The following is a 15539-nucleotide window of genomic DNA, read 5'->3' as shown; positions in this document are numbered from 1 at the left end:
AAGGGTTCAATTCTGGCTCTACCGGTAGAGGGATACAGTGAGCGTCAGGTTGTTTCCGCCCTTAAAATTTCTAAGACGTTGGTTCATAAGAGCAAGGTCAAGCAGCAGACACTGGGGACAACAAAGCTACAGACCGGCAGAGGGTGAAAACGACTTTCCACTGACTGGGATGACCGTCTACTCATTAGAATGTCACTCAGCAACCGTAGGATGACATCAAGTGACGTTCAAAAAGAATGGCAAAAGGCAGCTGGGGTAAAGTGCACGGCAAGAACAGTTTGAAACAGGCTCCTAGTGGCAGGGCAAAGGCAAAGAAGAGCGAGGCTGAGGTTAGCAAAAGACCAGGAGGACTGGAGTGAGGTCATCTTCTCTGATGAGTCCAATTTTCAGCTTTGCCCAACACCTGGTCATCTAATGGTTAGACGGACACCTGGACAAGCCTACAAACCACTGTAAAATTTGGTGGAGGATCGGACCGGGAATTTCGTTGCAAGATGAATTTAACAAATGCAGAGTTGCACAAGATTAAGGGACAGTGCAAGACACTGTAGCTAGGAGACAAGATGAAAGAGTTGAGGACAGAGATGAAGTGTCTGAGGTTGGACAATAAAGACCTCGAGGCTGGTTGTCATCAGGCGAAAACAGCGTTCAAAACAGAGAACCTGTTAAAGTTAAATATGTCCACAAAAACAAGATCCTGCCTGCGTTCGGTTAGCAGCTGAGCAGCACAGACAGTGCCCTGTGACCATAAAAAAACTAGAGCAAAGGCTGGAGGAAGAAGTAGAAAAAATGAGCAGCTGGCAAGCAAATTGTCAAGTTGTCCACAAAATGTCGCTAAACAACTATTCTTGTTGCAGTGTGACAATAAAAAACAAGGGCAGCTCACTGCGGCCAGGGAGAGCCATAAGATGTCAGCTAAGATGGAGGCACTGGACCATCAAGTAAAGGAACTGATGGGATTTAAAAAATTTGCCACCAACAAAATCGCCGAATTGAAACAGCAGGTTAAACGACAAAATGTAGAGCATGAGCAGACCAAAAAAGAATTAACTGACGCAAAACAATTTGAAAGACTCTACAAATTAAAGGCTGATGAGTTCATTCCCTACCAGGAAAAAACTAAATGCCTGGAAAAAGAACTTGAAAAGCAAAAGAACGAAAATGAAAAACTGAAGCGAAAATACAATTCAGTAAAGGACAAAATGCATCGACAAACAAGAGATACGCGTCTTGAACACCATAATTGAAAATGCCAAAGACGAAAAGGTATCTCTTCAGCACCAGATGGCTAACATGAAGAAGGAGTGTCAAGCCAAAGATAGCGAGATTACCAATCTGAGGATGCTGATTGGTACGCTGGAGAGTAAGCAGCGACATCAGATGAATTAAATGGAATTGACCAAGGCTGACAAAAATCTCCTCTGCCAAAATTTATTCAAGGCTCAGGAGGAAACCAGTGGGCAAAAAACCGACATTCATAAACTGACTGTCCACAAAAACAAGATCCTGCCTGCTTTCGGTTAGCAGCTGAGCAGCACAGACAGTGCCCTGTGACCATAAAAAAAACTAGAGCAAAGGCTGGAGGAAGTAGTAGAAAAAATGAGCAGCTGGCAAGCAAATTGTCAAGTTGCCCACAAAATGTCGCTAAACAACTATTCTTGTTGCAGTGTGACAATAAAAAACAAGGGCAGCTCAGTGCGGCCAGGGAGAGCCATAAGATGTCAGCTAAGATGGAGGCACTGGACCATCAAGTAAAGGAACTGATGGGATTTAAAAAATTTGCCACCAACAAAATCGCCGAATTGAAACAGCAGGTTAAACGACAAAATGTAGAGCATGAGCAGACCAAAAAAGAATTTACTGATGCAAAACAATTTGAAAGACTCTACAAATTAAAGGCTGATGAGTTCATTCCCTACCAGAAAAAAACTAAATGCCTGGAAAAAGAACTTGAAAAGCAAAAGAACGAAAATGAAAAACTGAAGCGAAAATACAATTCAGTAAAGGACAAAATGCATCGACAAACAAGAGATACGCGTCTTGAACACCATAATTGAAAATGCCAAAGACGAAAAGGTATCTCTTCAGCACCAGATGGCTAACACGAAGAAGGAGTGTCAAGCCAAAGATAGCGAGATTACCAATCTGAGGATGCTGATTGGTACGCTGGAGAGTAAGCAGCGACATCAGATGAATTAAATGGAATTGACCAAGGCTGACAAAAATCTCCTCTGCCAAAATTTATTCAAGGCTCAGGAGGAAACCAGTGGGCAAAAAACCGACATTCATAAACTGACTGTCCACAAAAACAAGATCCTGCCTGCTTTCGGTTAGCAGCTGAGCAGCACAGACAGTGCCCTGTGACCATAAAAAAAACTAGAGCAAAGGCTGGAGGAAGAAGTAGAAAAAATGAGCAGCTGGCAAGCAAATTGTCAAGTTGTCCACAAAATGTCGCTAAACAACTATTCTTGTTGCAGTGTGACAATAAAAAACAAGGGCAGCTCAGTGCGGCCAGGGAGAGCCATAAGATGTCAGCTAAGATGGAGGCACTGGACCATCAAGTAAAGGAACTGATGGGATTTAAAAAATTTGCCACCAACAAAATCGCCGAATTGAAACAGCAGGTTAAACGACAAAATGTAGAGCATGAGCAGACCAAAAAAGAATTAACTGACGCAAAACAATTTGAAAGACTCTACAAATTAAAGGCTGATGAGTTCATTCCCTACCAGGAAAAAACTAAATGCCTGGAAAAAGAACTTGAAAAGCAAAAGAACGAAAATGAAAAACTGAAGCGAAAATACAATTCAGTAAAGGACAAAATGCATCGACAAACAAGAGATACGCGTCTTGAACACCATAATTGAAAATGCCAAAGACGAAAAGGTATCTCTTCAGCACCAGATGGCTAACATGAAGGAGGAGTGTCAAGCCAAAGATAGCGAGATTACCAATCTGAGGATGCTGATTGGTACGCTGGAGAGTAAGCAGCGACATCAGATGAATTAAATGGAATTGACCAAGGCTGACAAAAATCTCCTCTGCCAAAATTTATTCAAGGCTCAGGAGGAAACCAGTGGGCAAAAAACCGACATTCATAAACTGACTGTCCACAAAAACAAGATCCTGCCTGCTTTCGGTTAGCAGCTGAGCAGCACAGACAGTGCCCTGTGACCATAAAAAAAACTAGAGCAAAGGCTGGAGGAAGAAGTAGAAAAAATGAGCAGCTGGCAAGCAAATTGTCAAGTTGTCCACAAAATGTCGCTAAACAACTATTCTTGTTGCAGTGTGACAATAAAAAACAAGGGCAGCTCAGTGCGGCCAGGGAGAGCCATAAGATGTCAGCTAAGATGGAGGCACTGGACCATCAAGTAAAGGAACTGATGGGATTTAAAAAATTTGCCACCAACAAAATCGCCGAATTGAAACAGCAGGTTAAACGACAAAATGTAGAGCATGAGCAGACCAAAAAAGAATTAACTGACGCAAAACAATTTGAAAGACTCTACAAATTAAAGGCTGATGAGTTCATTCCCTACCAGGAAAAAACTAAATGCCTGGAAAAAGAACTTGAAAAGCAAAAGAACGAAAATGAAAAACTGAAGCGAAAATACAATTCAGTAAAGGACAAAATGCATCGACAAACAAGAGATACGCGTCTTGAACACCATAATTGAAAATGCCAAAGACGAAAAGGTATCTCTTCAGCACCAGATGGCTAACATGAAGGAGGAGTGTCAAGCCAAAGATAGCGAGATTACCAATCTGAGGATGCTGATTGGTACGCTGGAGAGTAAGCAGCGACATCAGATGAATTAAATGGAATTGACCAAGGCTGACAAAAATCTCCTCTGCCAAAATTTATTCAAGGCTCAGGAGGAAACCAGTGGGCAAAAAACCGACATTCATAAACTGACCGTCCACAAAAACAAGATCCTGCCTGCTTTCAGTTAGCAGCTGAGCAGCACAGACAGTGCCCTGTGACCATAAAAAAACTAGAGCAAAGGCTGGAGGAAGAAGTAGAAAAAATGAGCAGCTGGCAAGCAAATTGTCAAGTTGTCCACAAAATGTCGCTAAACAACTATTCTTGTTACAGTGTGACAATAAAAAACTAAATGAAAAGTGTTTGAGACTGCAGGCTATGGTGTCTATATATATATATATATATATATATATATATATATATATATATATATATATTGTTTCATATATTTCATAACTTATTAATGGACCTTTGACATGGGGCCTTCTATATATATGTTATTTATGTTGGATGAAACATGTTAAACATGTTATAAATAAATGTCCCTTTAACTTTATATGAGTTTTTCTATTTTTTGCATGTATACATTTTTTTAGAAAATGTTTTACCCTTGATGGGCAAGGAACCATATATGGTAACTTCATTGATCTTAATTTTCTACATGAAAATTTAATATTTTTAAAAATGTCACAAAAGTAAAAAAGTCTTGTGCAATGACACTCTAGGGTTGAAATTTTGAATTTCCAATTATTTCAATGAGTGACCAATAAAGGGCTAAGAATTCTTTATCATAGCAAGATACTGACATTTTTTTAACATTGTTACATGTAACTCCACAGAGAATGCCCAGGATGTTTGACCGAAAATATAGGAAAAGCTCACAATAGGTTCTCCAACATCTCTATGTTTGATCCGGATCTTGGCAATATTCCAGATCCTAAGATGTCATATGGGGAAATGAACTTCCTTGGCGGAGGTCTGCGCTCTCTGAGTGCTTTCTAGTTTGTAATGGAATATATTTAGGATAAAGCACTGCTACTTCTACTTAATTAAATGATCTGAATACTTCTTCCACCACTGCTGTTATGCTGTATTAACTGATAGCCTAATCTAGTACAAAATAAAGAAAATACAGTAAATATGTTTCAATGTGATGCTGCTCTGATATTACAGAAAAACTACAAACCCAAGGGGGTGTTGTAGTAATACCACTGGCTGCAGGGAGGTGCAGTGACATTTAAATCAGGAGCAATAATCACATTGGAAAATAATGAATAATGTCCATCATTATTCCCTGGAGTTTAAGTTAACATATTTAAATTGCTGTTTTGTTCTGACCAACAGTCAAAAAAACAAAAAAGTCCACTTTTTTTCCCCTTGTACTCTTCCCAGCCATCTGTTTTCCACATTTTGTTTTCTGTAGTTGACACCTTTCTTCCTCTTAGGTCTATTGTGTGCTTCTTCCTCCATAATATCTTCAGATACTTGAACCTCTTGCCCACTTTCTCTGCTGTTACTAGAGCTTTCTGTCTCTTCCTACTTGTCTTTTGTAGGGTTGTAAGTTTCATCAAGGTCAGAGTCATCTAGAGGGGACTCGGCATCAGATACTGACAATATGTGAATGTCACAAGTTCCCCACAACAAAGTTTCTCTGTGATTACTGGCTGGTCTGTAGTTCAGGCTGTCTTGAGGCATGTCTTCTGCAGTCAGTGGATAACTGGCTGAAGCAGGGCTGTACCATGTTTGCAGCGGTTCCACCAGGCTCCATCAGGCTGCACACTGATTCTCTGTGGATTACATTTTTTTCCTATAAATCAAATGCAATATTATTAGTATTATGATATGTTAAATCATCTTTGTAACTTTCAGTGTTATTATCTGCCCATCAAGACACACAGTTAGAGTTCTGATTATGCTGTGGTACAATGCTAGCATTATTACTCTCATGGATCTCTGGCCCAGTTTTTTGTCTCTTATTCTCTGAATAATGCCCTCGCATGTAACATCAGTGTCAAACCTCTTATTTTTTCCAAATACAATCTTTAGGCTATTCTCAGCTGTTTCAAATATCCCTATTTACTCCCATTATAATGTTAGACCCAATATAAAACCCAATATAAGTTAAAGAGCTTGTCAACCGCACAGGTGAGCCCTTCATCTTAAAGTGGAACAGTTATTTTGTCATTTCTTGCAACGATTACATACTGCTTGGCAGCTAAGCTTGGGTGTCCAAGGCGGCTGCTGGGCCCTCTGACCAATCAAGATTCTCAGTTAAAGCTGAGATGCTTGTTCAGGGCTGTAAAACAAAAAGGTTTGAAATACTTCACTACAAAATCAGCATGGGGAGGTGACCATACATCAATATCTGGAATTTCAGCAGAAAGATGAGAAAAAAAAACAAACAAAGACACTAACAGCGTACTGGTACAAAGTCCATCAGGAAGGACATGGCTGATTTGACACTGCATCCACTCCACCCCACCCATCGTCCTGATGTCGCTGGAGGAAGAAGATGTGTGAGCACCTGAAGAACTTTGAGGCAAAACATATCTACGTGGAAATATTAGATCACAGATTGGCTATCAGACAACCTCAGCCCAAGTCATCCCAACCAATTATGTTGTTATTCACTGGGTAAAAACTCCACATTGCGTTCAGAAAGTATTCTGGCCCCCTCACATTTTGTTAAGTTGCAGCCTCATGCTGAAATTAATTGAGACCTAATATAGACAGGTGTGTGCCTTTCAAAATCAGGCCCAAATCTTACCACGGATGACCTCTGAGGTGTATAAGCAATTCAAAGATGATGCAGAGAAAACACAGTATACAGCATATTCTGTTCAGCATACACTCTTTTGTTCACTACATAGTTTTGATATCTGTTAATCTACAATGTAGAAAGCAATAAAAATAAAGAAAACCTATTGAATGGAAAGTTGTGTCCAAACTTTTGACTAGTACTTTATGTGTTTCTGAAAAGAGAATGTTTTTCTGTTTTATCAGTCAGATAAGTCAAAATTTTCACCCTACAAAGTTTGATAAATATAGGCCCAGGGTTCTGCAGAAAATAGTAACCCTGTTTTGCAAGAGCATGTGAATGCAGTGACAATTCTGTAACAACATAAATAAATATACTACAAATATAACTGTAATACTCTGTATCAAAAAACAAATAACCCAGTCCTTAGCATGCCACAACAGCACATGGTTAATGCTACCAAAAATGTCATACCTTTCAATGTTTGGAGCTTCTGTGGGGTTAAAGGCTACCTGGTGGTTATTGTGGTGGGTAATAATAACCTTTTAGTATCCCACCACTGTCACTTGAAATCTGGTTGTAATCCTAAAACTCATTAACCTTTTTAGATTAATTTACCTATGATGGTCTTTCAATGTGCTATAAATATTTCTTGTTCTTTATTCATAGTTGATATAATTTCTTACTTAAGTATTGTTCATCTAGAGTCTTCTGGGAACAACTCCTCCATCCCCAATGACTGTCAGAGAAGATGCTTTGTAGTGTGTCATTTCATCCAAGATTTGCAATCATCTTTCCCCTTTCTCACCTTCCTCTGCTGCCCTGATTGCTTTCTGTAAAAATTAAAAAAAAAAAAGAAAATCAGAAACAAGTGAGACCCAAACCTGATGGAATTAATAATTATGAATAAATAAAATAATACAAAGCATTGAGTAGATTTAATATAGGGCATTAAAAAAATATGAGTTGCGCTGTTTAGATCGTTGTACACAAATAGTATAACTTTAAACTACTTAACATTTTTCAAAGGATAAATGTTTTTCCCGTGTATAATCCAACGCCGGGCACAGCACACTGCAGCAGATGAAGGTGTCTTGGTAGCCACTGTCTACCTCACAGCATATATGTTGCTGTGGTTCAAATAAAACATACCGCCATCTTTTTGAGCCGTGCTGTTCTCTGCCGTCAGTTGATTTTTCTCCATCTTCGACATCTTCCTTCAGAAAGAACCTTTTTGGAGGGCTATCCTTGCGTTGTAAACAACATAAATAAATATTCTGTTAAAACGGAAGTGTAATTTAATGTAATGTCGCTAACGTTAGCATCCTCCCCAGATTCGTTTAACGGCCAGTCTAAAACACTGAGAGCTAGTTAGCTTCTTCAGCTAGGCGACAGTTGCTAGCTAAACAAGGGACAGATATACGTACCTCTCCTTAGGAAACCTGACTTTAAAAAAGTAATTTTCCAAATGGGATATAAAACACTCCTCTCGTATATTTTCAGCAGTCATTTTTTTTAGAGAATGGGGCAGTAGCTTTAACCGTCCATCTATTTTTCACAGGCCAACTTCCCGCTGAGCTTGGTTTGCAACGGTTCAACTGCCTCCTCGCGCTGCCCGTTGTAAATGGTAGTGATGTGTGGATCGATACTGAAATATCGATACCTTCGATACTAGATCTTTATGCTCTAAATTTGCTCTTCTCAAATCAAAATATCGATACTTTTGATACTTCAGTCATTTCAGGTGATGTATATCATTAACAGGAACACAGTGTAAAATAACTAAACTATTAAAATCTTGTCTAAATGATGCGCGGTTGGTTGGAACTACTTTTTCTTCCGCCTGGGTAAGACAGACGTCTCTGGCGGAGACCTTCGGTGCTGCAGGCAGGCAGGGAGGCAGGCAGGCACTACCCAGGTACAGAGGGAGAAAATGTGGAGTTTTAAGCGGCGCTAAGCACTGTTACTGTTGGAGTGGTTCAAATTAATAAATATGGTTTTGAAATAAGTAACGAAATAAATACATGCTTCAACAAATAGCTGTATGAGTTCAGCTTGGAGTAATAATATGTGCATAACTGAGATAATCTCACATAGGCAAAAAAGCCTAGATTTATTCAGGTAAGGTTTCCTAAAGAATTGATCATTTAAAGTGGATTACATAGACTAGGTGTCATTAAATTTGTTTGATTCTGAAAATAACAAATTGTGTTAAATTGTCCGGCACATCAAGATTGTTGAGCTTTTTGTGCCTTTTTTTTTTTTTTTTTTACACATCTTATGTTGAAATTCACACAAAATGTGTTGCACAAGCAAAAAATACTATTTTTGTGTACATTTTTTTAAAACACATTCATGATCTGTTCTAAGAGTGTATGTTTGGAATTTGATATGGAATCAGGAAATACAAAGTTAAGATCCAGCGTGATTCCAATAACCAATGAAAGACCATACCAAACTCAATTTCCCTGGCCATATTATTGGTTAACTACCATATATAGCACAGTTTAAACCCTTGTTAATACTGAATCAGGAAGTGGAGGTGTTCTCTATTTGAATACCATCTATTTCACAATTCTCAGTTGTCCATCAGTCTGCACTATCCCTGATTTGACCACAAGAGGGAGCTATATCCTCAGTAAAGATGTTTACATACCCTGGAAAAAGTGGACATTCACAGTAAAATCACTGCAAGTTGACTCCTGTGATTGTTGTGATTTTCACCCTGATAGGTCTTCATCTTTCAGTTTGTATTGTATAAACTTTTCTGTTTTCTAAAACTAGTTATGGGGCTTTGAGATTCTCAAGCAAATTCTGCATGTAACTACTCAGGAATCTGTCTTCTACCACCTGGTGCTCAAAGTTAAATGCTGTAATGACTTCCCTCATAGAAGGCCTTACAACATGACAGCTACTAGGTAGGTCGTAGGTCGTTTTCCCATTCCTGTCTACTTTCTCATAGTTACACATAGTTACACCAGGTAAGCACAATATTAATCCTCCATCCTCCAAAGCCAAAATCTGGTGTCAATATTTCAGTTGTTTTAGTTTATAATGAGCTCATATGTTGTAAAAGTTGTGTTTTGCTTATTGCTTTTGTTTTTTGTTTTTTGTTTTTTGTTTTTTCCTGTGTTTTCAAGCAGTTAACACACAGAAAACCTGGGGTAAGGTTGTATTATTCCATCATGGTAGAATTGTAAGGCTGCCACAAGGAAATACTTTCATTATCAATGGGTCTGATAGGTGTTTTTTTTAATAATGAATTGACTGTTTTGTATAGAAAATTTCAACATTAGAAAATGTTAGTTTACTAACTAATCATTTTAGCATTAGTGCACAGTTTGGTTTCTGGGTGAGTGGGGTAATAAAGAAATTTCCATGTATAGTGGGGGTAAATAGGGGCTCAGCAACAAATTAGCCGTGAAAATCAGTTACAATCAAAGTTTAAGTTAGTAAAATATTTAAAAAATTCGACTGGTCCACCTTAAAAGCAAAATAAATAAATAAATATCAGTCTACCTTTAAAATTAAAACTGAGGGGGCTCGGTCAAAGTTTTCGAGTGACGTCTCTGTCGCCGATTGGCTGCATTTCGGGGTATGCAAATGAGGGCGTGAGGAGGGTGGGCTTGTGGAGACGAGTAGGTGACGTCAGTTCCCCCGTTCGCACAGAGCGAAACAAACATGGCGATAGACTCGAGTGGACTGGGGTTTACGCTAACTTTATTCGTCTTTTCTTGTGTTTTTGCGGGCAGGCAAGCCGAGGCGGCGGTTTCGGAGCCGAGGGGCGTCACTCGGATACTCGGCATGAGGCTGGAGAAGAGCGACACGCCGGCCGGGACCACGGAGAGAGGGGTTATTCAGGTGACCGAGGGCAGCGACATCCTCTTCAGGTTCTACGGGCTCCACTTGTTTCCAAACAGCTCGGCGCTCATCAGGTTTACGGAATTGTACTCCAGTGATAAAGAGGATGATGACTTCGGCACTAAAGACGACTCCAATAGGACTTGTTCCGAGCACACAAAGGATATTGTAGTGAAGGGGGGCATGGAGGTAAACAGCCACAACACCTCCGGGCTGGTCAGCCTCCGGATCAAACAGCTCCGCAAGAGCGAGGTCGTGAAGGTGTTCGGCTTGTGCGTCCGCGACATCCAGGAGGAGGAGGAGAGGTGGTACCTGCTGGACGACAAAGACGGCAGACTGCGCGTGGTGGAGGAGAAGAAGTCCCTGCTGCCCATCTGGCTGCAGGTGATCCTCATCTCCTTCCTGCTGGTGCTGTCCGGCATGTTCAGCGGGCTCAACCTGGGGCTGATGGCGCTGGACCCGATGGAGCTCCGCATCGTGCAGAGCTGCGGCACCGAGAAGGAGAAGAAGTACGCGCGGAAGATCGAGCCCATCCGCAGGAAGGGAAACTACCTGCTGTGCTCGCTGCTTCTCGGAAACGTCCTGGTCAACACCACCCTCACCATCCTCCTGGACGACCTCACCAACTCCGGGGTCGGCGCCGTGGTCGCCTCCACCATCGGGATCGTGATTTTTGGAGAGATCGTCCCCCAGGCGCTGTGCTCTCGGCACGGTCTGGCAGTCGGGGCGAACACAATCATGGTCACCAAGTTGTTCATGCTGTTGACTTTCCCTCTGTCGTGGCCCATCAGCAAAATCCTGGACTGCGTCCTGGGCCAGGAGATCGGTACCGTGTACAACCGGGAGAAGCTGGTGGAGATGCTGAAAGTCACCGAGCCCTACAACGACCTGGTCAAAGAGGAGCTCAACATGATCCAAGGAGCGCTGGAGCTCAGGACCAAAACGGTGGAGGATGTCATGACGCCGCTCAGCAACTGCTTCATGATCCACAGCGACGCCGTGTTAGACTTCAACACCATGTCCGAGATCATGGAGAGCGGATACACGAGGATACCCGTGTACGAGGACGAGCGGTCCAACATCGTGGACATCCTGTTCGTCAAGGACCTGGCCTTCGTGGACCCGGACGACTGCACCACCCTGAAGACCATCACCAAGTTCTACAACCACCCGGTCCACTTTGTCTTCCATGACACCAAACTGGACTCCATGTTGGAGGAGTTCAAGAAAGGTTTGTCAACACTGTTACACAGTTACAGACACAGTTTTGTGGTTGTCAGGTAGCAGGACAGGTAGCAGGGAATCAGGTGTCACTGTTGTTCTATGTCTCAAGTGTAAATTAAAGTACAGACATCTGTCAGTACAGGGAAATGGCAACACCAAGTAGCTGTGTAGTAAAATGAATGGGGCTCATTGTGTTTGTGTGTTAGGCCTTAGGTTGTTGTAGTACGCGTTAGAACACCTGCTCCTCTCTCCTGGTATGACTTTCATCCGTTTGGCACGAGTCATAATGAGTAAGGCTTTTTAAAAACCGTTATCAGATTACCTCATTTTGCAGTGATTGTGATGCATGCAGGGCAATTTACAGCTGCAAACTGAAACAACAACAACAGAAATGCCAATTTGGGGAATTTAATAATCATTTTTTGTCATCTGTTATTAAGCATCAATGCCAAACTGCTGATTCTAGCTTCTTAAACATCCAGATTTGATCAGTTTCCTGCTGTCAAATGCTGCCAAACTGAGTATATTTGTACTTTTGGGAAGTTGCTTGCAACAACACAATTTCACAATTTTCTAACAATTTACAGAAGAAACAATTATAGATTTAGTGATTAATAATGAAAATATTTGTTACTAGCAACCCTCGATGTGATAAACCGGTAAAAAGCAGCTTCACAGTGTGTTCAGTTTGGTTTAGTGTGCTTGACCTTTGGCCTCTTTGTGGACTTAGCAATGCAACAAAACCAGTTTACCTGTAACATGGCACAGAAAAATCAAAACATCAACTATTGTTTCCTCAGATAAGTGACAGAGTACTGCGAATGTATTCTGGCGGTATGTGATTTTTGCTTCTGCCTTTTTCCATTGATGCTCTTCTCCACACCGTCAAGTGGAAGTTGATTGTCTTGCAATGAAACTGACGTGACACGGCTGTGGTTACTATGTGCATCAAGCATTTTATTAGCAGACAGTCTCCGCCTGCCTGACTCCCTCGCGTCTGGAGAATTTGATTTGCAAGACGCATTAGTTTCTGGTGTTAGGCTGGTAACAGTTTTTCTTAGTGACACAGGGACACAGAATCAAGTCACCGTCTTTATTATTTTGAAAACGACTTTTGTACCTGTGTAGAAGTTAAACAAAACAGATTTTTTGCTCTAGTTTGAAACTATTTTCTGTGATCAGAACGTGACAAACAGTAGAGCACTTTACAAAGCTGAGGTTGAAAAGTGATTATAATGATAACATCTAACCTAACTGGTCTAAAACGTAAGTTGTGCAATGTGTACATGTATTCCTACAACATGATTTGCAGATATATTTCACATTTTATCACAAAATTCAGCCTGTAGACATTCTTTGTAGGATTACTGATTGGAAAGTTTGTTTATTTTCTCACAGTCTAAAATATAAACATAGTATCGCTAACAAAGTAAGAAAACACAGTAAAGCAGTTTGTTTCACAAAAACTACTCTGTGATTGGTGATATCTAAAACACTTCCTTGTTTTACTTCTCTCTCTTTTGTTGCTGCTTTTCCTCTTTTCACACACACACACGTGCATTTGCAAAAACACACACTCCCTCTCTCAGGAGGATGTGCACACACTGACGCCACCCCCCACAGGGATATATTTTTCCTTTCTCAGGCATCTTGTCTCAAGGTCACAGACAGTAGAAGCTTGCTGTGTCTGTGGCTCGGTGCAGGGAGGAGTGAGCGATTGCCTTTCTGTCTCTTTAGTAGCATCGGCGTCTGATCATAAGACGTAGTAACCGAGGTAATGTTTCTCTGAACTTTAATCACCACAATAACTATCACTGAATTCACATCTCTCGCTGTTCCTTTGCACTGTAAATTGACTTCTGAGTTGCCGGAGTGACATTTGGCTGAGAAGTGGCTCTGCGGCTCATCTGAGCGCAGGCTTGGCTGGTGAGGTGGGAGCAGGGATTTGGCAATGAGCTGCAGTGCCCACACTTGGGCTGCAAAATTGGAAACTTTCCATGGAAATGAACAGGAATAAAGTGGAAATTTACAAAAACGCAGGTTAGCCTATGACAGGGAACTTAAATGTAGATGATAAAGCTACTTTTTGCAGCATAATCTTTGTTAAAACAACCACCATACCGCTACATCTGAGCCCACAGACTACATCCAAGTTTTGATGGTATTACTGGGGTAAATATATTTGATCTATGGTGATAAAGTTTAAAATTATTTTGTTGGGGTTTATGCCTTTATCAGATAGGACAGTGAAGATAGATAGGAAATAAGGAGAGAGAGTAGAGGGGGTCCGGCCAGGCCAATGTGGTACTCGCCCTAATCATTCAGCTGTCCATTCGTTCCCTGTTATTAAAGTTTAACGAGCAAAAAATAAATCATAATGTGTTTATACAGTAGCTAGCTAGCCAATAATAAGATATGCTAAATATAAGCTGACTAACACCATGTTTATATTTTAGTTTAATTAAACATTCATGGTTTTTGTTTCGATTAAAGTTTGCTCAAAAATAAATATGTCAAAAATACCAATTTTTATAATTGTTGCGCTCATGTCTTCTTATGACAAAATGTTTATATTATGTTTCTATATGATACGGTTTGTGTAAATTACCATGAATTACCCTAATTCAATTCTAATTTCTAATTCAGTATTTAAAAAATTCCCCCACTCAACTTCCCACGAAGGGGAATTTACCAGAAATTTCCTGCTCCTTTGTAACCTTAGCCCCCCACACACACACACACAGAGAGAGTTGAAAACGAGTTATGGCTTTGAAGCTTGGCAGAGAGATTTACTCTTCGTTGTTATGAGTTTAGACTCAGTTGAGGTGATTTAACTGTGAGTGGCTCTTGTTACTTACACAAGAAATTACGTATTTGAAGGCCTCAAAATAAGGGCATGTTCCTGTAACAGTGTTCTGTTATTTAACCTGAGTAAAAAGCAAAATAAAAGGATATAGCCGTGTCAGCAGTTGAATGTTGTAGGAGAAGTGTGATGCTGTGTAGCTGGTGAGCAGGAGTATAAATAGCTCAGAAGGCAAATGATGTAAACAGCTTATAATAATACAATATTGCAGTCCGTGAAGGTGTAGTCTGACCACAGAGCGTCTCATAACTCAGTAGATAATGAGTATAAATGACGAGGGGATGAATTAGTCATAGCCACAAGGAGCCCGATCCCATACACGTCCTATGTGTTATGCATGGTTTACCTTATTGTGCCTGAGATTGTCTTTTAAAACAGCTTTTGTTATTTCAAAACAAAGTAAATTTAAGACCTTAGGAGTAACACCAGGAGGGGTTTCTTTGATCCAGCTGTGCAAACATACCTTTATAAAGCTTATAATGATGAAGGGAGGGCAAAGGTCAAGAAGTTTGAAGTGAGTTTCCCCTCTGAGGAACAATGGGAATGCATATCTCTTTCATTCGAGTGGCACTTCATATATAGAGAAGCTGCACTATGTATTTAGTCAAGAAGTACAGGGCTGGTATGCAACTGTGGCGAGTCGTGTAATGTTGAGGTCTCTCTCAGCCGCTTATATTAGAGTGCAGATATTATCTTACTTCCTGACGTTTATCTTCTATGAGCGTCTGAGAGATTTTTACCTCGGAAACCCTCAGATACACGTCCACTACAGCAACAAACCAAAAAGGCACAAAAACTAGAAATCCAACATAAATCCATGCAGCCTGTTTGGGCTTGATTACTCCCATACCCCCCCACCCCACCGCTGACCCGACTTCCCGCTCACATCTCAAGTTCCTCTCGCTCGCCGCTTGGCATCAGTTACCACGGTGACGGCCTCCAGCAGCGTCAGTGTGTGCACACAGGTTTTCTGCAGACTCTCCACACGATCAAATCTACTTGCTCTGAACCGGTGACTTTTTGGGAGATGAGTTCACCTCTGAATTGACAGTAATAGAAACAGTCATCAG

At 40.8% G+C, this 15539-nt stretch overlaps 1 protein-coding gene and 1 long non-coding RNA gene across 3 annotated transcripts in view; one reads left to right on the top strand and one right to left on the bottom strand.

Annotated features, from left to right (window-relative positions):
- Window positions 1-4235: 4235 nt before the first annotated feature.
- On the bottom strand, window positions 4236-8553 carry LOC108878051 (uncharacterized). The gene is made up of 5 exons (XR_007814413.1): window positions 7674-8553; window positions 7208-7354; window positions 6179-6262; window positions 5969-6059; window positions 4236-5570 (listed from the first exon to the last, which is right to left on the bottom strand). It is a non-coding gene; the product is annotated as an uncharacterized LOC108878051 (long non-coding RNA).
- Window positions 8554-10068: 1515 nt separating this feature from the next.
- The window catches only part of LOC108878373 (metal transporter CNNM4), a 48741-nt gene continuing 43270 nt past the window's right edge, over window positions 10069-15539 (top strand). The window contains exon 1 of one of the 2 annotated variants that reach the window (XM_051075021.1): window positions 10069-11613. In XM_051075021.1, coding sequence (XP_050930978.1) covers window positions 10203-11613 — 1411 coding nt within the window. In that variant the 5' untranslated portion in view covers window positions 10069-10202. The remainder of the gene's footprint in view (window positions 11614-15539) is intronic. The other variant, XM_018669005.2, reaches the window with a different exon arrangement.

Source organism: Lates calcarifer, linkage group LG13 (assembly GCF_001640805.2).
Source record: "Lates calcarifer isolate ASB-BC8 linkage group LG13, TLL_Latcal_v3, whole genome shotgun sequence".
In the NCBI taxonomy this organism is placed as follows: Eukaryota; Metazoa; Chordata; class Actinopteri; family Centropomidae; genus Lates; species Lates calcarifer.
Note: the sequence above shows the minus strand (reverse complement) of the source record. Positions and strands in the feature narration are given on the sequence as shown.